The sequence below is a fragment of the Bison bison genome, unplaced genomic scaffold (genome assembly GCF_000754665.1).
Source record: "Bison bison bison isolate TAMUID 2011002044 unplaced genomic scaffold, Bison_UMD1.0 scf7180017864132, whole genome shotgun sequence".
In the NCBI taxonomy this organism is placed as follows: Eukaryota; Metazoa; Chordata; class Mammalia; order Artiodactyla; family Bovidae; genus Bison; species Bison bison.
This window is the reverse complement of record NW_011494704.1, coordinates 1,126,848-1,150,953: the sequence shown is the minus strand read 5'-3', so window position 1 is coordinate 1,150,953 and position 24,106 is coordinate 1,126,848. Positions and strand designations below refer to the sequence as shown.

General features: G+C 37.9%; 1 protein-coding gene and 1 non-coding gene across 2 annotated transcripts in view; one reads left to right on the top strand and one right to left on the bottom strand.

Moving 5' to 3' along the window:
- Window positions 1-2,582: 2,582 nt before the first annotated feature.
- Window positions 2,583-2,653, bottom strand: TRNAC-GCA. The gene has a single exon. It is a non-coding gene; the product is annotated as a tRNA-Cys (tRNA).
- A 2,989-nt stretch (window positions 2,654-5,642) lies between these two features.
- LOC104988388 (kynurenine--oxoglutarate transaminase 3-like) overlaps window positions 5,643-24,106 on the top strand; it is a 22,896-nt gene continuing 4,432 nt past the window's right edge. Inside the window, exons 1-3 of the mRNA XM_010839692.1 lie at window positions 5,643-5,774; window positions 8,458-8,574; window positions 17,707-17,789. Of these exons, the coding sequence (XP_010837994.1) occupies window positions 5,643-5,774; window positions 8,458-8,574; window positions 17,707-17,789 (332 nt within the window). The remainder of the gene's footprint in view (window positions 5,775-8,457; window positions 8,575-17,706; window positions 17,790-24,106) is intronic.

The following is a 24,106-nucleotide window of genomic DNA, read 5'->3' as shown; positions in this document are numbered from 1 at the left end:
AGTGCCAAAAATTGAAGCCAAAAGACAGTAGAGTAACATCTTCCGGGTACAAAGTGAAAATAACTGTCAATCTAAAATGAATGCCCAATGAAATTATCTTTCAAGAACGAGGGTAAAATAAAGACAGTTTTTTTTTTTTCAAAAAGAATTTATGACCAATATTCATTTAAAGAATAAGGATGAATTTAGAGTAGGGAAAAATGAAGAAAGGTCTGAGATGCAGGAAGGAGTGATGTACTAAGAAGGGAAATATTAAAGAATGTTTCTATGACCTCTAATTAGGGAAATTTTTCTTAAAAACCAATTTTTGTTTAAAACCTCTTTGTAAATAGCACTGTTAACTGTTTAAGAAATCCCCAAGACCCATCACCTAAACAATGTCTAGTTAAAAAAATCTAAAAGTCCTCTATACAATGCATGGCATCCCTATCTTATCATCCCTTCCCTAGGAAAAAGACCATAGTGTCCAATGGAACTAAAAAAAATTTTCCCAACCAATCTAAAGCAGGTTTTCCTTAACTCTTAAAAGAGAAAGAATGATTTCTAACACATATATTTGTCAGTTTTTCATTGAGTCATACTGAAAATAGAAATTACATTGTCAGTATGCCTTAGTTGCCTACCCAGAATCTATGCAACTCTTGCCCATTCTGAATGGTCTCAGACTTTCCTTTGGAATATTCTTTTTCCTCTGTTGGGTAGCAGCCACATGCTTTGGGTGGAATTGACTCCAACCTGACTTCAGAGGTGGTAGGCACTACTTTAGATAAGTTGGTCAGCCTGTCCCATTCCTTTTGCCTTGGCGATTGGTTCAGGGATGAGCAGAAACACAATCCACACAAGCAGCTCCAGGATTCCTCTCCTGCAAACTAATCATATCTGGGCAACATGTGGGCTCTGGTGCACCAGACGTGAAGTTGGACAGCAACGCAACATCTTAATACTATGAGGGATGACATAGCTTCAAGACAAAGACATGAAGTTGGGTAGAATCATTCATTTATTTATTCAGTAAGAATTTGCTGAATGCTTAATAAATACTGGGCTCTAAGAAAAAGCAAAAACTTAATTAGCAAATTCTGGCACTGGAGACAATGAAATGGTTCCTAGCTTCCACAGTTCATTAGAAACATCTCTTAAAACTTCATCCTTGTATCTAGGAACACATTTGTTTTTCCAATCAGAAATTTTAGTTCCAGAAAGAAAGAAAAAAAAAGACAATGAAAATGTTGTATGAAAGGTTTCTTTGAAACTTTCCTCAATCAACAGTTTTTACCCCAGTCATGATGCTGAGAGACTTCAGAAACACAAGTGACTCTGTGTTCAGACCAAGTACTTTGGCTTTGGGAAGATGAATGATCAGACCTACTCACCATATGATTATAAGGGTCAGGTAGTTTAAAAAGAAATTACAATCTGAATTGAACCAGGGATGAACAGTGTTGCTATTGAGTTTCAAATCCCAGCTAATAAGCATAACCTTGTAAAGAGAGGTTAGTGTTTGGGAAACTGCATGTTCTTGCAGAAGGGCAAAGCTTTTGCAATATAAATAGTTGTGAGTGTACTAGCTTTCATCTTTGATGCCTTAACCCTCTGTGTTTTGAGTTTTGTTTGTTTGTTTTTTTTAATCCGGGCCTGGAATGAGAATTTTAGAAGCTCCAGATACTAAAAAGACTGTGACAGCAACCCCAGATGTAATTTTTTTTTTTTTTTTTCGAAAGATCATAAAGCTCACCTAAATACTGAAATTAAAATGGCTTTTTCTAGATTTCCTTACTTTGAAATGCTGCGTAAGTTCATCACAGTTAAACTTTGTTAGAAAAGACTGTGACAGCAACCCCAGATGTAATTTTTTTTAATTTTTTCGAAAGATCATAAAGCTCACCTAAATACTGAAATTAAAATGGCTTTTTCTAGATTTCCTTACTTTGAAATGCTGCGTAAGTTCATCACAGTTAAACTTTGTTAGAAAAGACTGTGACAGCAACCCCAGATGTAATTTTTTTTAATTTTTTCGAAAGATCATAAAGCTCACCTAAATACTGAAATTAAAATGGCTTTTTCTAGATTTCCTTACTTTGAAATGCTGCGTAAGTTCATCACAGTTAAACTTTGTTAGAAAAGACTGTGACAGCAACCCCAGATGTAATTTTTTTTTATTTTTTCGAAAGATCATAAAGCTCCCCTAAATACTGAAATTAAAATGGCTTTTTCTAGATTTCCTTACTTTGAAATGCTGCATAAGTTCATCACAGTTAAACTTTGTTAGTAATTTCTGGTTCATCTGCTTTTTTGGCATCTTAAGCACTTAGCCTGTTGGGTAACAATTCAGCATCAGTTGCATTATAAATGTCATAATTTTTCTGTAATTTTAAAAATATAGACAAAGGGGAAGAGTTATTTCAGAGAGGGATTTGATCACTCATGGCAAACAGTATGCTTTGATTTGGGGGTACTCTGTTGTTTTAGTTGCTAAGTTGTATCTGACTACTTTACAACTCCATGGACTGCTGCCTGGCTTCCCTGTCCATGGGATTTCCCAGGCAAAAATACTGGAGTGCCATTTACTTCTCCAGGGGATCTTCCCCACCCAGGGATTGAACCTGGGTCTTCTGCATTGCAGGCAGATTCTTTACCACTGAGCCATCAGGGAAGCCCTTGGGGTACTCTTGACTTAACTTTTTTCCTAAATAGTTCTAGTAAGAAACAAACTTTAATCCCAAATATATCACACACTGACAAAAATCCTTCTTTTTCTTTTTTTTTAAGATAAAGCAGGTCTTATTTTGGTACTGTGCAAAGTTTGGTTTGAATTAAACATAGTTGGAGGAGACACTTAGGTGTGTAAGGGTCACTGAGATTAACGGGTCAGGCTTTTTGCTGATTTGCTTTTCTAGGACTTGGTGGTAATGTATCTCAGAGAACTAGGATGAGGTTAGCCAGTAATTTTTAACTAAAGAATGCTACTTTTTCCTAATTCCCCAAAGCTATTTATGATTTGTAAAGTAGTATGTTTTAACCTTTTTTAAAAAGAACATTGTATTAAGGGAAAATGAAGAGACCAAATCTCCCATTTAATAATTTCAATATGACATTTGTATTTTTTTTTTTTTCATCTAAAAACCTCCTCAAGCTCTATGAAAGACAGTAAAGAGATATTGATTCCTTTTTTTAGGGGGGGTGAATCATTCACTGGAAAACATTTGTCATATCAGGATCTTAAAGCAAGAATAAATATTGCCCTCAAAGCTTACTATAAATGAGTAGTAATCAAGACAATGAGATATTGGCACAAGAAGGAACATATAGATCAGTGGAAGAAACGTGAGAGTCCTAATATAAATTATTACATCTGTGGTTAATTGATTTAATTAAACTGCATCAAAATTAAAAGCACTTCTTTCTTTTGCATCTGTCCCTGCATGGTTAGTCCTTGCTAAGTCACAGCCCAAATGGGAACCAGACAACAGTTTGTGTTGGATAGACTAGTGCCAGGTGGGTGGGCCTTCTTTAAGAACAAGAACACAAATTGTTCTTGTGTATTCATAATTGAACAAATTGTGAATACAAAAAATAAGCTATGAAAGTATTTAGAATGAGAAAATGAATCACAGAAATACTATTTTTAAAACAGATGAATAGCACCAATACCACAAAATTTAAAAAAAAGATAATATGTCTAACAGTTCTGTAACAATTTTCTTCCTCCATTTTTGGGCTGCATACACTGTATCTCTTCATATGAAAGTTTTTTGCAGTGTTTTCTCTAGAAAGAGTGGAAATTCAATCTTTCGTGTCTCATGATTAATGGATATTGAGTGATCAGAAAGCTTTCTTGCAATTTCTTCATTAATTATTGGTAATGCCTCATCAGAATTTCTTTCTCAAGCAGTGGTCAGGAAAACGATAAGAAAACTCCAGCCTGTTGATGTCACTGGGTATGGACCCTGATGACCTCCTGCCACAGCAGATGGTCCACTTTGATTAGGTCTTTTCTGCTCCCTCTTCTGAGTGGGTGGTACCTGAGGTGATCAACAGAAAATATTCCTGAATGCTGGTCATAGTTGCCCATAAGCAGGGAGACATCTCCTTAACCCTTCTCACAGATGTGATCGGAGGCCTGAGGTTATATTTGGAGTCCCAATTACCACCATCAGGTTGCAGAGGGTGACTACCAAGCTGGGCACTGCTCCCTGCTTCCTGCTCATGGCTAGCTAGGGCCACTCCTCCTCCAGTTAACCAGAGAACACAGGAGGCCTTAGAACCCATCCAATGGGAGGCCCTAACATTAAGATTCATTAACAACTTGGTAAATCTATAAATCTACCTCTGACCACAGCTGACATCTCTCTGGAGGGTGTGTTTGTACATTTCCAAACAGATACTCAAAGCGTCTCTGTCACAGCATGCTAGAAGGCAATTAGCCACATGCTTTCATTAGCATAACATCCCTACCAAAGACCTTGAAATTAGTTCAGAGTCTGAATTTAGTCGAGTGGAGATATGCCAGTGGACAGACAGCGTAGGATGAGAGGTATGATGAGTGTGGAAGTGAGGACAGATAGCAGGAAGGCACAAGAGAAGCCTTTGGGGAGGAATACCCAGTAGTAAACTGTCAGTTAAACTCAGTACTTGAGTGGTTTATTTTACAATTTAAATTTTTTTTTAAAAAACACAAAATCATCGTATTAACAGATTATACAGGCTGCAGTAGGGACAAAAACAGAACAGAATGAATTGCCACTGGGGCTGTTTTTTCAACTGTGAGAACTTGTCTTTGAAAGAGCTGGACACAAGGAGAGTAAGCAGTCAACATGGGAATCAAAAGGCATGCTGCAGGGAGTGAGGGCCTCAGAGAGAAGACAGAAGAAATGGGAGCATGAACGGTGTCTCGGGACAGCAGAGGCCAGGTCCTCATCTGCACAGCCAGGGACATCCCTTAGCTGAGGTAGCCAGCACCATTGAAAGTCCACGGCCCAAGAGGCGGAAAGGAAGAGCTCTTGCATCTGGAGGAGAAAGTGTGCCCCCAGGAGCTCACACTGGAGTCATTATCATCTGTGTGTCTCCTAGCATGACTGTGGATATGGGTTGAAGGGGTGGATGGCTTTCCTGAAGGCCGAGTACCTGCGGGTATAAAGTGACCGGTGAGTTTGCTTTGACTGCAAGCAACACACTTTTTGTGCTTCCTGGAAAATTCCAGACAGACACAAGAAGGAAAGACTGTCATTTGGTAAACTGAGGCTCTTAATCCATTTATCAAATTTAAGGTTAAAAATAACCACACATGAGATACCATTGGTAGGTCTTAAGGGAATTATTGTTGTTTTTTAGTCGCTAAGTCGTATCCCACTCTTTTTGCAAACCCCATTGACTATAGTCCACCAGGCTCCTCTGTCCGTTGGATATAATAGGCAAGAATACTAGAAAGGGTTGCGATTTCCCTGTCCAGGGGATCTTCCTGGCCCAGAGATTGAACCCACACCTCCTGATTCGCAGGAAAATTCTTTACCACTGAGCCACCAAGGAAGCCCCTTTTTAAAGGGTGACAAATTCTGAGTGCTTTCACACTAAGAACTCTTCAAGAAGAACCATCTTTTCTGAGAGTCACCTGACTCCCTCCAGACCGAGAAACGACCAGCCATATGGTCCTGCCTCTGCAACTGAGAGTTTCTAAAGAAGAGGTGCTACTGTTCGGCTCCACATCAGAGTCTCCTAGAATAGGTGGCCGGGAGGAAGGTTCCTTCGTTGGTCCTGTTGACCAGCCAGCAGAGGGAGTAAGAACGACAAAGTTTATACCTTCTGAACAACACTATCAGCTGAATTTTTCACTGTGGTATAACTTTAAACCAATACATAAAAATATTGATTGTGAAAACATCTTTACTGATTTTCATGTTTATAAGGATAATTCATGTTTATTTGTAAATGATGTTAAAATATAGAAGGTAAAAGACTTAAGGTTTCCAGTTATCCCTCTTTCCAATAAAAAGTGTTGAATCGTTTGGTTTACATCCTTCCAGAAAGTTTTCTAAATAGTTTGAGTCCCCATCCTAGGTAGTTTGGGGAAATCTAGCATTTCCTTCAGCAGTTTCATCAATTCCTGAGAAAGATACTAATATAGTGGTTGTTGATTCCTCTAGCTCTGGATTCTAGGCTAAACTCAATTGCATGTTGCTTTGTTGCCTCCTCTTCATGCCTGCCGATAGCTCCAGCTTTTCTTTTGTTTTCTTTTCTTGGCTTCAAAACTTCAAAACCGGAGTTTCTTCCATGGACTGTGCTTTCCCCACTGTGTTCAGCAGAGAAAGGGATTGCTTTCTCTTTTTAGCTTCAGTAAAGGATTTCTCAGGAATTCAACAGGTGCTTGTTTCAATGGAAAACTTTAGTGAGGACAATGACTCACCTTTCAGTCCAAAATCCTACCTGACGAAGTCAGTTCCACAGCCTATGTGTCATGATGGCCTGCCTTAATTTTTTTTATATGCTTTTAAAATTTATTTTTAATTGAAGGATAATTGCTTTATAATATTGTGTTGATTTCTGCAATACATCAACATGAATCAGCCGTAGGTACACATATGTCCCCTCCCTCTTGAACCTCCCTCCCAAGTCTCTCCCCATCCCACCCCTCTAGATTGTCACAGAGCACTGGTTTGAGCTCCCTGAGTCAAACAGCAAGTTCTCGCGGACTGTCTTACATATGGTAGTGTGTATATGTTTCCAGATACTGCTTTACAATGTTGTGGTCTCTGCTGTACATCAACGTGGATCAGTCGTAATTATATATATCCCCTCCCTCATGAACCTCCCTCCCTACCGTTCCAACCCTGCCTTCATTTTAAATCCCTTTGAGGTATGCTTTTTGGCTTCTGTAGAGGTATATGTTTGTGGGTACATTTGGCCATGCTTATAGAGATTCATTTAAATCTTTGAGCACTGATAGATCGAAAAACTTGTTTTAAGTTTATAATTTTGAGGATACTTATTGATATTATTGCTCTTATACATATTTATGTTTAAAAATCAAACTTACAGAGGATGAATGGAGTAAGCCTAACACAGAATTAATACATATTTTAGTTTCAAATAACATGCTATTTCTCTAAAGCAGAATTTCAAACATTAAATGAAATGCTTGTTTGTTTATCCTTAGGAAAAGTAATACTCAGACTTATATGTCTTTTTTAAATTTTGCAGGCAATGTTGTTTAATACCTAATTTGACTCAGTTGATGATAAATAAGAGATTTCACAGAAAAAAGTCAATTAACTAGTCCAAGAAATAATAAATCTAAATATTGAAAAGCATACTTTAAACCAATAAATGACAGAGTTAAGAGTTGTTTAAAGAAATAGAAATAATAGGACATTTTCTGTTTGCAGCCTTAGATTTTGTTTAAAATAATATTACATGGTGTTGGTTACTACACCGTTTGTCTCCATTTGAAGAAAGCACATGATTGAATGAGCAACTTTTGACGTTTGAAAATCAACACTGTTTACATTTGAGAAAATTCACTGTAGGTTGTTTTTAATGAATTTAAAAAGATTCACAAACACTCATATAAACTTTATGTTCATATTACTTCCCTTCAATTTTATCTTTCCTAAAGTTTAATAACTATAAACCCTCTAATCCATATGTCCAGAGCAGTCACCAATTATCATTATTTTACATTATACTTGAGTTCAAAACATATCCCCAGTTAAAACTGGTTTAAAAACTAGGGCTTCCCTGGCTTCCCTGGTGGTGGGGTGGTAAAGAATCCGCCTGCCAATGCAGGAGACAGATTTAATCCCTGGTCTGAGAAGATCCCACATGCCTCGAAGCAACTAAACCTGTGTGCCGCAACTATGAAGCCTGTGCTCTAGCGCCTGAGACCACAACTGTTGAGCCCATGTGCTGCAACTAACAAAGCCTGCATGCTGCAGAGCCCGCGTTCCGCAAGAGAAGCCACCACGATGAGAAGCCTGTGCATCACAACTGGAGAGTAGCCCCCGTTCGCTGCAGCTAGAGCAAAGCCCGTGCAGCAACAAAGACCCAGCACAACCAAGAATAAATAAATAAATAATTGTTTTATTTAAAAATAAGTAAAAATAAAAAGCTAACAAAAGGTGAAAGAGTCGGTAGGTTCATAATTGGGAAACAAGTTATGAATAAAGAAACTAATTATTGTGAATTTGTGTCCAGAACATACAAAAAAAGAAACACATAAAAATATTTTTAGCCAGTTAATCTATTGGCTTTCTAATACAGAATATGATATTAAATCTTGTACACAACAGAATACATTATGGATATACATGTTTTACCACTTGACTGTGGAATTAAAAAACAAAATGAAGTTGTTCAGTTAGGGATTGAGTTTTATGTTTGTATTTTTATCCTTTACTCTTTACCCCCAAAACCTTTATTGAGTGACCAATGTGTAGTCAGTTGATACATATTTCTCATTTTCAGTTTGGAGATACCAGTCGAGTGAGTATACTTAATGAAGAAGCATTTCCAGCACCAATGTTCCAGGACTCCCAGTTTAGAAGAGCAGACAGAGCTAGGAGTAAGATTTATGGGGCACAAGTATGAGTAGGAGGAAGGGACTATACCCTTTGGATCAAGAAATTAATTCCTTTCTCTTGCATTTCAAAAGATAGCCCAAGAAAAAACATCTTGAGCTTCTCTCAGACTTGTTAGAGGCAGGAGCCCAGAGACCTAAACACGTTCAGATATCTCAGTGAAAAGGCTTGCAGTCTTATTTTGTCTCTGACCTTGTCGTAAGCCTTTTCCCTTTTCAGTTGCAATATTCCATTCCTTAAATAACCTTGCTATCTCTAATTATATGCTATACATAGGTACATATATATTAAATGAACAAGTGAAGAGAACCAACCCAAGTTCATCTTCCTCCTTCAAGTTTAGGGATTCTCTAAAGATCAACTTCTATTGATACCTGAGTCTCTTGTCTTTTCAGTGGTGGTTGACCTTTTGTTGTTGTTCAGTCACCAAATTGTGTTCAACTCTTTGTGACCTCATGGACTGTAGCATGACAGGCTTCCCTGTCCTGGAATCTTCCCAAGTTCACTTGCATTGAATCAGTGATGCCAACCAACCATCCTCTTCTTCTGCTTTCCATCTTTTCCAGTATCAGGGTCTTTTCTAATGAGTCAGCTGTTTGCATCAGGTAGCCAAAGTATTGGAGCTTCTGTTTCAGCATCAGTCCTTCCAAAGATAATCAGGATTGATATACTTTAAGATTGACTGGTTTGATCTCCTTGCTTTCCAAGGGACTCTCAAGAGTCTTCTCCAGCACCACAGTTTGAAAGCATCAGTTCTTTGGCGCTCTGCCTTCTTCATGGTTCAACTCTCACATTTGTACATGACTACTGGAAAAACCATAACCTTGACTAGATAGACCTTTGTCAGCAAAGTGACATCTTTCCTGCCGGGAAATAATTGTCTTCTAATTTCATGGCTGAAGTCACTCTCCACAGTGATTTTAGAGCCCAAGAAGAGGAAATCTGTGACTGCTTCCATCTTTTCCCCTTCTATTTGCCATGAAGTGATAGGACCGAATCCTGTGATCTTAGATTTTTAATATTGACTTTTAAGCTGGCTTTTTCACCGTCCTCCTTAACCCTCATCAAGAGGCTCTTTAGTTCCTTTTCACTTTCTGCCATTAGAGTGGTATCACTCTGTTGCCAGTTACTCTAGCTTCTGTATGTCTTGCATTAGCTCATGTAGGATGAATTCAGTTCATATTTCCCACATGATAATAGCCTGAGAACCAACTGGAATGGTATCTGCAGGCACAGGTGCACTGAAGAGCTTTCTTCCAGGAAAATTACATACACTTAACTTTTATACCAATTTGGTGAAAAGTGCTCTATGTGCTGGAAAGATACAAGCACACCAGCTTGATCTCAGGGCTGCTGGTAGACAGAGAAATGAAAGGTGTGCTCCTCTACTCTCCCTTTCACCCGCCCCACTCCATGTATGTTCACATGTGTGTTTCTGTTTACCCCTGTGTGCACTTGAAAACCCTCTCTGAACTCGTAACACTTTAAACTCATTTCAGAAGGGGTGAGTTGGTTTCAATAAAACAACATATGACCATCTCAAATAAAGGAGAATTTGGGGTGTTTTACGTGTAATTTTGAATCTTATTAACTGTTCCACTGGAGGTGACAATAACAATAATAGTATCTTCATCATTAGAATACACTGTGGGCAATTGATCCATATATTCTTTTTAAATTTTCTATATTATCATAAAAAAACCTTCAGAACTAAAAATATATTGTATTTTGGTAAGCATACTGTTGATTCCAAGTGATTTTTGATTCTCTGTTGCATCTTTCCACCACACTGACAGCTGAATTAGTCTAACACCAACAAGAATTTCTAGGGTAATTGGCTTGGTTCATTTGCCGTGTGAAGATCTGACTTTAATCAGCCAAATAACAGTCTCATGACATATTTAAAACATCCGTATGTCCCAGGCACAGAAATAACCCTCTTCTCCATACTCTAGTCAGGTAAGTATTTCCCAATATTAAGGCAATCTTGCTTAAGTTAAAAATCAACTGTTGTTTGTATTCTTTTTAATACAAAAAATGGACATGCTTTGGTGTACTCTGGCATAACAAAAATCTGTAAGATGAAAGCAAGGAATAAATAAGTCTGATTAGGTCACATTCTTGCTTTTTGAAAATGAGCATTCTTCTCCACTTGAATATTTGATGTCATAAACATGTTTTTTTCTGATGAAGAATAACCAAATATAATCCTTTTGTGGAACTTACATTTAAAAAGCATTTTAATTAAATATGCAGTGAGAAACAAAAAAATTTAAAACTTTTGTATTCAGTTTTCCTATGGAGTTTTCTAAAGTGACTGTGTAGGAATTTGGTTTTTCAAGTTTAGCATTATAAGAAACAGAGTTTACCATGCCTAAGTTTAATAATTAGATGAAATGATGGAGGAAATGCTGAGCCCAAATAAATGGGTGAACTTGTGAAATTTCTACCCCTTTTCTGGTTTCAGAGACCCAAAAAGTGTTAGTTCCAATATAGAAGTCTTGTTAAGTTTTATGTAAATAAAATATATCAAACTTGGGCCAAAACAAACTATTTCTAGGAAAATAGGAAACTCAGGAAATTTCACTAACCGAAAAAAATTTTAATAATTAGAAGCTAGATGAGTGGTGTAGATGTTGAAATGAATAGAAACAAATAGGACGGATAGAAACTTGGCACATTACACCTACGAATCTGGGAAACTGGGACTTCCTTCTACTGGGAATTAGTAGAGTAAGCTTTTATCGAGATGATATGGCTGAAGCTCAGGCTAAAATTTCATCTACTCCTTTACTAATTCTAGAAATATTTATTGTCGGAAGGAGTGGGGTATAACTCAGTGGTAGAGTGTGTGCTTAGCACGCGTGAGGCCCCAGGTTCAGTCCCTGCACCTCCACTTGAGGATCTTTAATGGGGACTTCAGCAAGCCAACTAGGAGGAGTTTTTCACTTTTTGATGAAAGTAATGGCTCAGACGGTAAAGAGTTTGCCTGCAATGTGGGAGACTTGGGTTCGATCCCTGGGTTGAGAAGAAATATTTATTAGACATTGACTGTTTGCCAGGAACAGTCCTTGGGTCACAGGACACAGCAGTGAACCAGTCAGAACAACATCCTAGCACTTAATAGAATACATGTTCTAGTTGGAATATAGACAGTTTTTTAAACTGAAGTATAATTGATCATGGGGTCTCAAAGAGTCGGACACGACTGAGCGACTGATCTAATCTGATCTGATCTGATACAACATAGTGATTCAGTATTTATATACATTATAAAATGATCACCACAATAAGTCTAGTTACTGTCACCATAAAAATTTCCTTTTCAATTTTTTTAATAGTTTGAGAAGAGATGTTAACTCTTTCTAAAATGTTTGGTATAGTTCACTTGTGAAGCTGTCTGGTCCTGAAGTTTTGTTTTGGGGGGAGATTTTCAACTTGTTTGCTTTTGTTTTTTACTGTTTAAATCTCATTACTGATAATCGTCTGTTCATATTTTTTATTACTTTCTGATTTAGTCTCAGGAAATTGTATGTTTCTTGGAATTTATTTCTTCTATGTTTTCCATTTTATTGGCATATAATTGTTCATAATAACCTCCATCATTTTAGCTACTCAGAATATGTAGTCGCTATTTTTAAAAAATAAATTAGTACTATGTTTAACAGTGATAAATGCTAAGGAGAGGGGAAAAGCGAGGAAGGAGCATAGAAAGTGTGCAGGGGTGAGATTTTAGATCGGATGACTGGCAAAGGGATGAGCAAGTGAAAAAGCCTTGACACGAGAGCATTTTTCTTTTTTCATGACCAATACTCTGTATCTGGGAATATGATGGACTAAAAAATATGAACATCTTTATAAGACATCTTCAAATGCTGGAAATGGTATAATATTGGATTTCTATAACTGTGTAACAAATTACTTAATGGCTTACAGCAACAGTAAACATTCATTATCTCTCACAAGTTTTTTAAATCAAGATTTCAGGAGCAGCCGAGCTGGGAACCACTCCCAAAGTGGTTCCCTCACATAGTTGGAAAGCAGATGCTGGTTGTTGGTGGGAGGCCTCAGTTCATCCCCATGGGGGCCTCTCCACAGTGTGCTTGAATGTTCCTACAACGAGACTCCAGTTTTCCCGGGAGCAAGCAATCTATGAGAGAAGCCAAGATGGAAGCTGCATTGTTTCTATGGCTTTTTTTAGAAGGCACACTTGGTTATTTCCACATTATCCTAATGGGCACACGGGTCAACCATGATTCATTGTGGGAGGGAATTACCAAGGATATGAACAGCAGAAAGTAAAGATCCTTGAAGGCTGTCTTGGAAACTAGATAAGCACCACTGCATACACACAGATGTGCACTGAAGAAATAAGGAAAAGCAGGTACAAGGAGCTAAAAACATTTGCACTAAACAGCACTGAGTTAGTAGTTATTCCCAAGGGATTTTCCAGTCTCCATCTTCCTGGATCTGAGACATAATCTTCTAAGCACAGCAGTTATTAATAACTAAGGCTTAGATGCAGGAAGAGGGGAATTTGGAATGAAAACTAACAGTATAACTGTATCCCTGTGAGTGTTACACCCTTAGCAAAGGGAGACTAGAAAAATCTGCCCACCAGGAAAGGAAAACAAGAGTCATCCTAACTGGCCTGAGTTCTGGTGGAAAAATACTGTTTACGAAGAACTTGTAACCACTGTTAGACCCTCACATGGCTTCAGGTTTGGATTTATACTTCTTGGAACCAAGAGTCTCAAACTAAAAAAATTCACAGAACATGGTCTAGAGTTGGTAGCCTTGAGGTGTCTGGCGGAATTAGTTATAAATCCTCTCTGGAGAAAGATGTCTTCAGACCATGATCCCCATGTAATGTATGCTTAATAAATATAAGCATACATTACAAAATTATAAAGCACACAAATAAACCATTATGAGTGAGATTCAAAAAAATATTAAGCTACAGAACAGAACACCCAGGAGTTTGGATTAAAGGATTATGAAATTAAAAGTCTAATATATTTTAATTACAATGAAATATATTAATTAAGCTACAGAACAGAACACCCAGGAGTTTGGATTAAAGGATTATGAAATTAAAAGTCTAATATAAAAAAAATAATAAAAAAATAAAAGTCTAATATATTTTAATTACAATGAAATATATTAAATAGTAAAATAAAATAAACATGTAAATAGATCAATCAGATTTAAAACTAAATGAGGAAAACAACAATCATGAATTACATTAGAATAAATAATATGATACTCAGAACTGTAATCTCATTGGGATCTCCTACTTGTAGCTCATCAGAATAAGGCGATAAATAAATCCTCTCCCCAAAAAGCAACCATAAAGCTGAGGAAAACACCATACAGCCATCTGAATAGGTACAGAAAAAATATCTGGCAAAATCAATACTGTTTAGGATAAAAATATCTCAACAAATTAGAAAAAGAAGGAAACTCTCTCAGCTTAATAAAGGGCATTTGTTGAAAAACCTATAGCTAAGATTGTACTTAATGATGAAAGAGTAAAATATTCCTTCCCTGTCATCAAGAACAAGGCAAAGATAGTCACTCTTTATTACTTCTATTCAACATTGTGTTTGGGGGTTCTAGCAAGAAATAAAAGGCATCCAGTTTGAAAAGAAGTAAAATTTTATTTATTCAGGTGACTTGATCCTGTATTCTGAAAACCCAGAGATTCCATTAGAGCTAATAAACATGTTCAGCAAGATTGGGTAGAAGATCAATATATAAAAATCAATTTTATTTTCCTGAATAGTCATTGGAAGGACTGATACTAAAGCTGAAGCTCCAATACTTCGACCACCTGAAGCAAAGAGCTGACTCATTGGAAAAGACCCTGATACTGGGAAAGACTGAAGGCAAGAGGAGAAGGGGATAAGAGGATGAGGTGGTTAGGTAGCATCACTGACTCAGTGACCATAAATCTGAGCAAACTCCAGGAGATAGTGGAGGACAGAGGAGCCTGGCGTGATGCAGTCCATGGCGTTGCAAAAAATTGGACATGACTTAGTGACTGAACAACAGCTACCAAAGATCTGAAAATAAAATTAAGAACACAGTATCATTAAATAAAATTAAATACTTAGTAATAAACTTTATAAAAGAATAGCAAACCAAGTAGAATAAAAAAGTATAAAACTTGGCTGCTAAAATTTACAGAAGACATTTTGGTAACATGTAAATGGAGAGGTATTTTATGTTTATGGATTGAAATACTTAATACTAAGATGGCAATTCTCTCCGAATTCTCCCTAGCAGAAAATTTGAAAAAATTGGCAAACTGCTTTTGAAATATATATGGAAATGCAAAAGACCAGGATAGCTAGAACAATTTTGAAAAAGAAAAAGCCAGAGAATTTAGAATTCTCGATTTCAAAAGGTAGTATCAGACTACAGTAATCAGGACCATTAGTATGGGCATAAGAATAGACCTATAGATCAAATGAAACAAAAGTTAAAGTCCTAAACAAAATCTTTACATTTATGGTGAATTGATTTTCAACAAAGGTGTCAAGGCAATTCCATGAGGAGAAAGGATAGGCCTTTCAATAAATACTGTTGGAACAACTGAATATATCTATATGCAAGAAGAGGAATTTAGATCCTTATCTCACATAATATACAAAAATATTCAAATCAATCACAGACCCATATAAAAACTAAAATTCTTAATTTTTGCCTTATGTGTGTTATTTGTTTCGTTTTCTATGTATTTGGCACGTATCTATCATTAAACTCTGAGAAGTCTGAATTTTCTCTCAATACCTCAAACATGACAGGTACCCTGTCAATTTCAGAGTTTTGAAAGTTCTCTTGGAGCCTTTTGTTTTGCACCCATGCACGCTAATTCCTTTCCATGACAGAGTCATTGTTTCTGCATCTCTCTCCATCCAGCTCTTGCGGAGTGGAGGGGGACTCTCCCTTTATCTCTCCCATATCTGAGACGTTGATTCATGGCTCTTGCTTTATTTCCTCCAGGATATTTCTGAGAAAGGATGCACAGGAGACAAGTTTTTTGAGATTTTTTTCAGGTCTGGAAATTCTTTATTGGTCACCTCATCCCATCTGATGTTAGGAAAGATTGAAGGCAGGAGGAGAAGTGGATGACAGAAGATGAGACGGTTGGATGGTATTACCAACTCAGTGGACATGGGTTTGAGCAAACTCCAAGAGATGGTGAAGACCATGTGGTCAGAAAGACTCAGACATGACTTAGTGACTGAACAACAAGCAACAGTAACATCTTTAATTGGTCATTTGACTGGGTCTAAATTTTTAGGTTGGAAATAATTTTCTTTAGGAAATTTGATAGGTTTGCTCTAATGACTTCAGGCTGCCATCGAGTTATTGGGACGTTTGACCCAATCCAATTTTCATTTTTTTACACAATTTTTTTTCTCAGGCAATTGTCAGACTGTTTTCATCCCATATTTTAATGATTTCATGATGATGTTCTTTTGATACAATTTTATTTTCATCCTGAACTCAGTGGACCCATTTCTACAGTTTTGGGAGATTTTCTTGAACTATTTGATAACTTTTCCCTCCTCTATAGTCAAGTTACTCTGCTTTCTTTTTCTGGAAATTTTTTTATTTGGACAGAAGCTTCCTTACTAATTTGGTGTTATTAAAAATAGGTATTTTGCATCTTATTTTTATCTCTCCCCCCCCCCTTTTTTTTTTTTACATTATTCTCTATGGCTTCTTTTGAGCTTTTCATTTATGGTATTCTTAATCTCTGAGATTTCCTTTTATTATCTGATTGTTTCTTTCTTATGGCATCCTGCCAGCATTTCACAGACGCTATATTATTTGGCTGTGAAGAAAGCTGAGCGCCAAAGAATTGATGCTTTTGAACTGTGGCATTGGAGAAGACTCTTGAGAGTCCCTTGGACTGCAAGGAGATCCAACCAGTCCATTCTAAAGGAGATCAGTCCTGGGTGTTCTTTGGAAGGACTGATGCTGAAGCTGAAACTCCAGTACTTTGGCCACCTCATGCAAAGAGTTGACTCATTGGAAAAGACTCTGATGCTGGGAAGGATTGGGGGCAGGAGGAGAAGGGGACAACAGAGGATCAGATAGCTGGATGGCATCACCGACTCGATGGACGTAAGTTTGAGTGAACTCCGGGAGTTGGTGATGGACAGGGAGGCCTGGCGTGCTACGATTCATGGGGTCGCAAAGAGTTGGACATGACTGAGCAACTGAACTGACTGAACTGATATTATTTCTTACTTCTCTGAGGATGTTAATGATTGACTTTTGTTGTACTGTGTTTTCTCAGAATAGTTTCCATTTCCTCAAGTTGCATTTTTTTTTTTGATGATTTGTATTCTTCCCCACCCCCACCCCAACTTTCATTTTAAAACAGTAGAGCATTTCCTCAAATACCTTGTTATTTTTTGCAGTTCACTCATACTGAAAGTTAGAGAGTTGAACAAGAAATTCTAAGGTCTAGTGGGACATGTATACTCTGGCGTGACTTGACTTAGCAGTTTTATTGGGAGGCACCCAAAATTAAAATCTTTAGGCTGAGTAGATTCTTCAGTGAATGGTCTTCTAGTCTGGTGAGTCTGTCAGCTCTCAGGGTTCTAGAAGCTGGTGGAGACAAAACTGTAATATGACATTCTTCACTTCACATGTATTTCCCCTCTTTCCTTCCAGGACTCTTGCCTCAGTGCTGCCTATTCCCTTCTCCTCCTTCCTCAATTCAAATTGCTCTGTTACCCTTTTTGGAGAATAAACCTATTTGGGACTGGAAAAGGCTTCCCGCTGGCTCAGTGCGTAAAGAGGCCACCTGCCAACGCAGGAGACATGGGTTTGATTCCTAGGTCAGAAAGATCCCCTGGAGAAGAAAATGGCAACCCACTTTAATATTCTTGCCTGAAAATCCCATGGACAGAGGAGCCTGACAGACTGCAGTCCACAGGCTTGCAGAGAGTTGGACAGCTGAGCAAACTGAGCACGCATGCACAGATGAGGGTCATTAACCCAATAAGGAGATCAGAGGGGATTTGGTTGCCTATGTGAAGCATGTAACTACTTCCTAAATTTTTGAAATCTTCTATTTTCGCTGCCCTCTCCTTCCCATCACCTTCACTTGCAGGGTTATCTGGAATTCACAGTGCATGGTCATTTGGAGATGCTGGGCTTGAGGTCACTTTGCTCCTGGACTTTCTCTGTTGCAAGGTTAGGGTTTTGTTCTCTCAGATTTGCTAAGTTGGTCACCACTGATCCGTATGCTTTATGGTTTCCAAAACTTTGCTGCTGTTTCCCACCCTAACATTCTCGCTTACTTTGTTGGTGTAGGACTTTGAAAAACCATGTTAGTCCGGGAGGAAATCAAATGTGTGGTTAACCATCTTTACTTAGAAGTGTGTTATATTATCGGAGAAGGCAATGGCACCCAACTCCAGTACTCTTACCTGGAAAATCCCATGGATGGAGGAGCCTGGAAGGCTGCAGTCCGTAGGGTCACTGAGGGTCAGACACAACCAAATGACTTCACTTTCACTTTTCACTTTCCTGCATTGGAGAAGGCAATGGCAACCCACTCCAGTGTTCTTGCCTGGAGAATCCCAGGGACGGCAGAGCCTGATGGGCTGCAGTCTATGGGGTCGCACAGAGTCGGACACGACTGAAGCGACTTAGCAGCAGCAGCAGTGTTATATTATTCTTTATGTCTTTTTGTGCCAAAAGTTTTCATAATTTAAATTAATTAATTAGAAAGATTTTGTGCTCTGAAACAGGTACATTCAGAACAAAGCTGGTGATTGATTATAGGCAAGGAGATTTATCGCAAGAAGGTCAGGTGCCATACTGTTAGCATAACCCTATGGAACCAACTTTCTCTACCACACAGAGAAATTACATTTCTATTGACCTCAAAGGAAATTGCAATTCCTTTCTTGATAAATGTAAATTAAAAAAAATACTTCTGGCTTGTTTCTTGCTACATATTTTAATCCTCCTGGTCTTTTTTGGTTTATATTTATTTTTGTTTGTTTGGCTGGGTTTTTTTCAGTATAGATTTGAATAGCAATTTAGTAAACTGGGAATTAAAGAGCAATAAAAAATAATCCCAAAATTCATATTTAAAATTTTCAGAATTAATGACTAGTTCAAAATGATTTCCTAGGTCCCCAGATTGGTATTTTAACTTTCCTACAAATGAATAGCTGTCTCAGAACACTTTCAGAACTAGGTCAGAGGGCAACATGACGCTACTCATAGAAAGCAAGTGCTTGGCAAGTGATGTCAAAAGCCTCAGGGGGAGTCTGCAAGTCTGAGAGGGTCTTTATTCATCCCAGTCAAACTCAAGGGTCCGAAGAAGTCACCACTCAAGAGACAAGGGAATGAAAGATCTGCCTCTGATTTCTGTGTGCTCCTTGATCTTCAAGAGGAACTGCCTGTAACATCATTTGCAGGCTCATATACCAGGGTTGGTGAAGATTTGCACTTAGGGTCAAAACTGCTTGTTTGGTTAGTCTGCTGGAAAATGATGTCAAACCCAGCCCATATCTCGAGGTTGGGTGGGGCCCCTTCATACCCGCTCTTTCCCTTTGCCTTTGATGTGATTGCCCTGGAGCTGTTCACCTCTGTATTTACTGTTAAGGCTAGACCACTTCTCTTGTAACCTTGTTATTGGAGTCAGCCGAGGTCAACAGGACTCTGTGCATGCTTTTAATTATAGATTTTAAAATGTTTTCTTCTACTTTCCTGTATTTCACTTTTAGTCACTTTTGCTATACTTTTCTCTCTTTCTCCTCTGCTGCTCCAGTGTCATCTAATTTCAGAAAGAATCCTGCCTTACGTTGATGACCAGGGGAATGGAAACACTAAAACTTCTGGAATGTTTGTTTACAAATGTGAATTAAATAGACAAGAAGGAATCAATTTCAGTTTCTTGAAATAGATTATATTTGTTGGGCAAGGTTGGTGCAATGCGGAAGGTAAAAAAACTGGGTGGCTTGACTAACTTTCCACAGTTTTGTTCTAGAGAAATAATTTCTAAGTGAGGAACAGTTTTGTTTTTAGGCTTATTTATTTAACATGTGCTTTAAAAGTACCTCCTAGTGCCAGGTTTTAAGGAATTCATGAGTTCATTTGATCCTAACAATCCTATGAAATAACTATTAGTTTTATCTACAATTTAAAAGGGATAAAAAATGAGGCACCGAGAAGTTAACTAAGTTCCTGAAGGCTGCACAGCTGGCAAGTGGCAAGGTTGAAGTTCAGCTCTGGGTGGTTCTCTGCTCCAAAGTCCATGCTCTTCTATTTCTAAAATTTTGAACTAATATCTTGTTACCTTTAGGTGTGTTCTGCTTGTAGAAATTACACAAAGAAGGGAGAGGGAGGGAGAGAGACAAAGGTGGGGAGAAGGAGGAGGAATGGAGAGAAACAGAATCATAAGTGACTGTGATTGTTTTCATCACTATCATCACAAGCTGGGTTTATTTAATTCAATACCATACATTAAAAGTATATGCCATTTGAAAATGCTTCCAATGTAATCTTCTCTATGCTGCAACGCCAAGTGCAGCTGTACTTGAAAACACCAAAATAGTGCATTACAATATGAACCTGAACCTATTTAAATCAGACATTTCAATTTGATAAATAGACTATGATTGTGAGGGAGTTAAAGAGATTATTTCATCATATTTTTCAGGATATTCAGAAGATTCTCAATAATGGGCTAAGGAAAATATGGGCTTCAAAAGAAAGATTTCAATTTCTACTGTGGTGCTAAAAATTGTGTTTTGTTTTCAAATGTAGACTCAGCAACTGAGTTTTAACTTTTGCAGAAATGGATAAGGTAGATATTAGGAAGGACTGATGCTGATGCTGAAGCACCAATCTTTTGGCCACCTGATGCAAAGAGCCTACTCATTGGAAAAGACCCTCAGCTGGGAAAGATTGAGGACAGGAGAAGAAGGAGACAACAGAGGATAAGATGGTTGGATGGCATCACTGACTCAACAGACATGAATTTGAGCAAATTCCAGGGGATGGTAAAGGACAGTGAAGCTGGCGTGCTGCAGTCCATGGGGTTGCAAAGACTTGGACACGACTTAGCATCTGAACAAGATATTAGAAAGAAGTATGTTTTCTGGGCAAATACAGCTATTCCCTTACATATAGACGTTCTTAAACATGTGGATAAAAATACCACATGTTAATGCATATATATGGCATCTGGGAAAACGGTACTGATGAACCCGTTAGCAGGGAAGGAATGGAGATGCGGACACAGAGAAGAGACTTGTGGACACAGTAGGGGAGGGAGAGGGTGGGACGAATTGAGAAAGTAGCATTGACATATATACTCTACCATGTATAAAGTACATAGCCAGTGGGAAGCTATTACCTAACACAGGGAGCCTGGCCTGGTGCTCTGTGATGACCTAGAGGGTAGGATGGAGGGTGGGAAGGAGGCTCAAGAGGGAGGGTATATAGTTATGACTGATTTGTGCTGTTGTATGGCAGAAACCAACACAACATTGTAAAGCCATTATCCTCGAATCAAAAAAAAATTTTAAGTTAAAAAAAATGTGGTATGAAATATATGGTGAAATTGGAGATGTATTTAATCAAGTTTGTTTGTGGGTGTGCATGTGTGTTGCCAACGCAGTAGTCTAGAGGGTGATGTCAGGACATAGAGGAAATAAGACTTTGGAAGTGAGGTGAAACAGGGGGACCCAAAGAGTGATTGTATGTCAAGTAATTTGAGTAAATATAAGACCAGAGGAGATACAAATATTTACACAGTTAATGATTAAAAATGTCATACCTAAACATTCATTTGGTTGATTGAATTTGCTTCCTAGTAAGTTAATTTGATAAGTTTAAACAGCTCTACTTTGGGGTAATCACATAAAGACATGCACTGGCATTTCATTCTCACTCTCCTCTAATCTTGCTCAGAATGGCACATCTCCATTTGTTTCTTTAGATGCATTGTTTCTTTATGGTGGTTTACTTTGTGTCTTGGCTCCACTAAGAGTCTCTTGATGCAGTTCTCTCTTATGTAAATACTCTTCCCCAAAATTTTTGCTTTGTTTTAGTTGCTCTTCATGTTCTGATAATTCTTACCACATGGAGCAAAACATTTCAGCACAATTTATTCAGGAGAGTGGAGGTCCTTATTTTGTTCTTCCTTTTGATGGAACTCAAAATAAGAAAGTGACAATATTTCACAAATGGTTTTATACTAAAGAAAAATGTGTCCTTTATCCACCTCAAAAACTTGTCTGGTTTTTGACTACCTATAATTTGATTCTTCTTCTAATGCTTCCTGATCTAATCACTAAAATGCAAGCTCCATGAAGGGATAGAAATTTTTTAATAAGTTTTGTTCAGCAGTATCTCCAACATTTAGAAGTACAGGCATATAATAGGTTCTCAAAAGTATAATGAATAAAACAGCATCCTGGGATGCAGTTTAAATGAAAATTTCACAAATTTCAAATAAAAAATAAAGGGATTAATCCCCTAAGGAATTGAGAAAATATTTGTTTATAGGGTTGTGTAATCATGATGATTTCTTAGGAAGGTTTTGCTCTACTATACATGTGATGGGGAACACATGTATACCTGTGGCAGATTCATTTTGATATATGGCAAAACCAATACAATATTGTAAAGTTAAATAAAATAAAATTAAAAAACAAAAGGAAAATCTTTTCATCCTCTCATGAACATCCACTGCTCTGATAATTTTTATAATTTGATTTGTTTATTTTGGCTGTGCTGGGTCTTTGTTGCTTCAGGGGCTACTCTCCAGTTGCAGTGTGAGGGTTTCTCATTGCAGTGACTTCTCTTGTTGCAGAGCATGGACTCCAGAGTGCGGGAGCTTCAGTAGCAGCACATGAGTTCGGTAGTTGCAGCTCCTTGGTTCTAGAGCACAATAGTTGTGCTCAATAGTTGTGGCACACAAACTTATTGCTCCTTGACATGTGGGATCTTTCTGGATCAGGGCTTGGACTCATGTCTCCTGCAACAGCAAGGGAATTCTTTGCCACTGAGCCACCAGGGAAGACCTGATAATTTTTAATCATTGGTAAAAATCCAGAAGCTTATAAATTCTGGTGGCTATTCACAAAAGACTGACTAAAAAAAAAATAATCTCCATTAGAGAATGTGTACTGTGAACATTTCTTTCTATTATATATTTGAAAATTGGGAAATGTCAGTTTTCGTTCCAATCCCAAAGGAAGGCAATGCCAAAGAATGTTCAAACTACTGTACAATTGTGCTCATTTCACATGCTAGCAAGATTATGCTCAAAATCCTTCAAGTTAGGCTTCAATAGTATGTAAACTGAAAACTTCCAGATGTACAAGCTGGATTCAGAAAACACAGAGGAATCAGAGATCAAGTTACCAACATTCTTTAAATCAGGGAGAAAGCAAGGAAATTTTAGAAAAACATCTACTTCTGCTTCATTGGCTACTCAGAAGCCTCTGACTGTGTGGATCACAGCAAACTGTAGAAAATTCTTAAGAGTTGGGAATACCAGACGACCTTATGTTCCCCTGTATGCACATCAAGAAGCAACATTTAGAACTGAACACGGAACAACAGACTGGTTCAAAATTGACATTGGAGTACATTAAGGCTGTATATTTTCACCCTGCTTATTTAACTTTTATGCAGAGAACATCATGTGAAATTCCAGGCAAGATGAATCACAAGCTGGAATCAAGATTGTCAGAAGAAATATCATCAATCTCAGATATGTAGATGACACCACCCTTGTGGCAGAAAGTGAAGAGGAACTAAAAAGCCTCCTGATGAAGTTGAAAGGGGAGAGTGAAAAATCTGGCTTAAAACTTAACATTCAAAAACCTAAGATCATGGCATCCAGTCCCATCACTTCATGGCAAATAGATGGGGAAAAATTGGAAACAGTGGCAGATTTTATTTTCCTGGGCTCTAAAATCACTGTGGACGTTAACTGCAGCCATGAAATTAAAAGATGCTTGCTCCTTGGAAGAAAAGCTATGGCAAACCTAGACAGCATATTACAAAGCCAGAGACATTACTTTGCCAACAAAGGCTCATCTAGTCAAAGCTATGATTTTTCCAATAATCAAGTATAGATGTCAGGGTCAGATCATAAAGAAGGCTGAGTACTGAAGAACTGATGCTTTCAAATTGTGGTACTGGAGAAGATTCTTGAGAGTCCCTTGGACATTAAGGAGATCAAACCAGTCAATCCTAAAGGAAATCCACCCTGAATATTCCCTGGAAAGACTGATGCTGAAGCTCCAATACTTTGGCTACATGATAAGAAGAGTCGACTCATTGAAAAAGACCCTGATACTGCGAAAGATTGAGGGCAGGAGGAGTAGGGGGTGACAGAGAATGCGATGGTTGGATGGCATCACTGACCCAATGAACATGAGTTTGAGCAAACTCTGGGAGATAGTGAAAGACAGGGAAGCCTGGAGTGCTGCAATTCATGGGGTCTCAAAGAGTCAGATACAACTTAGCAGCTGAAT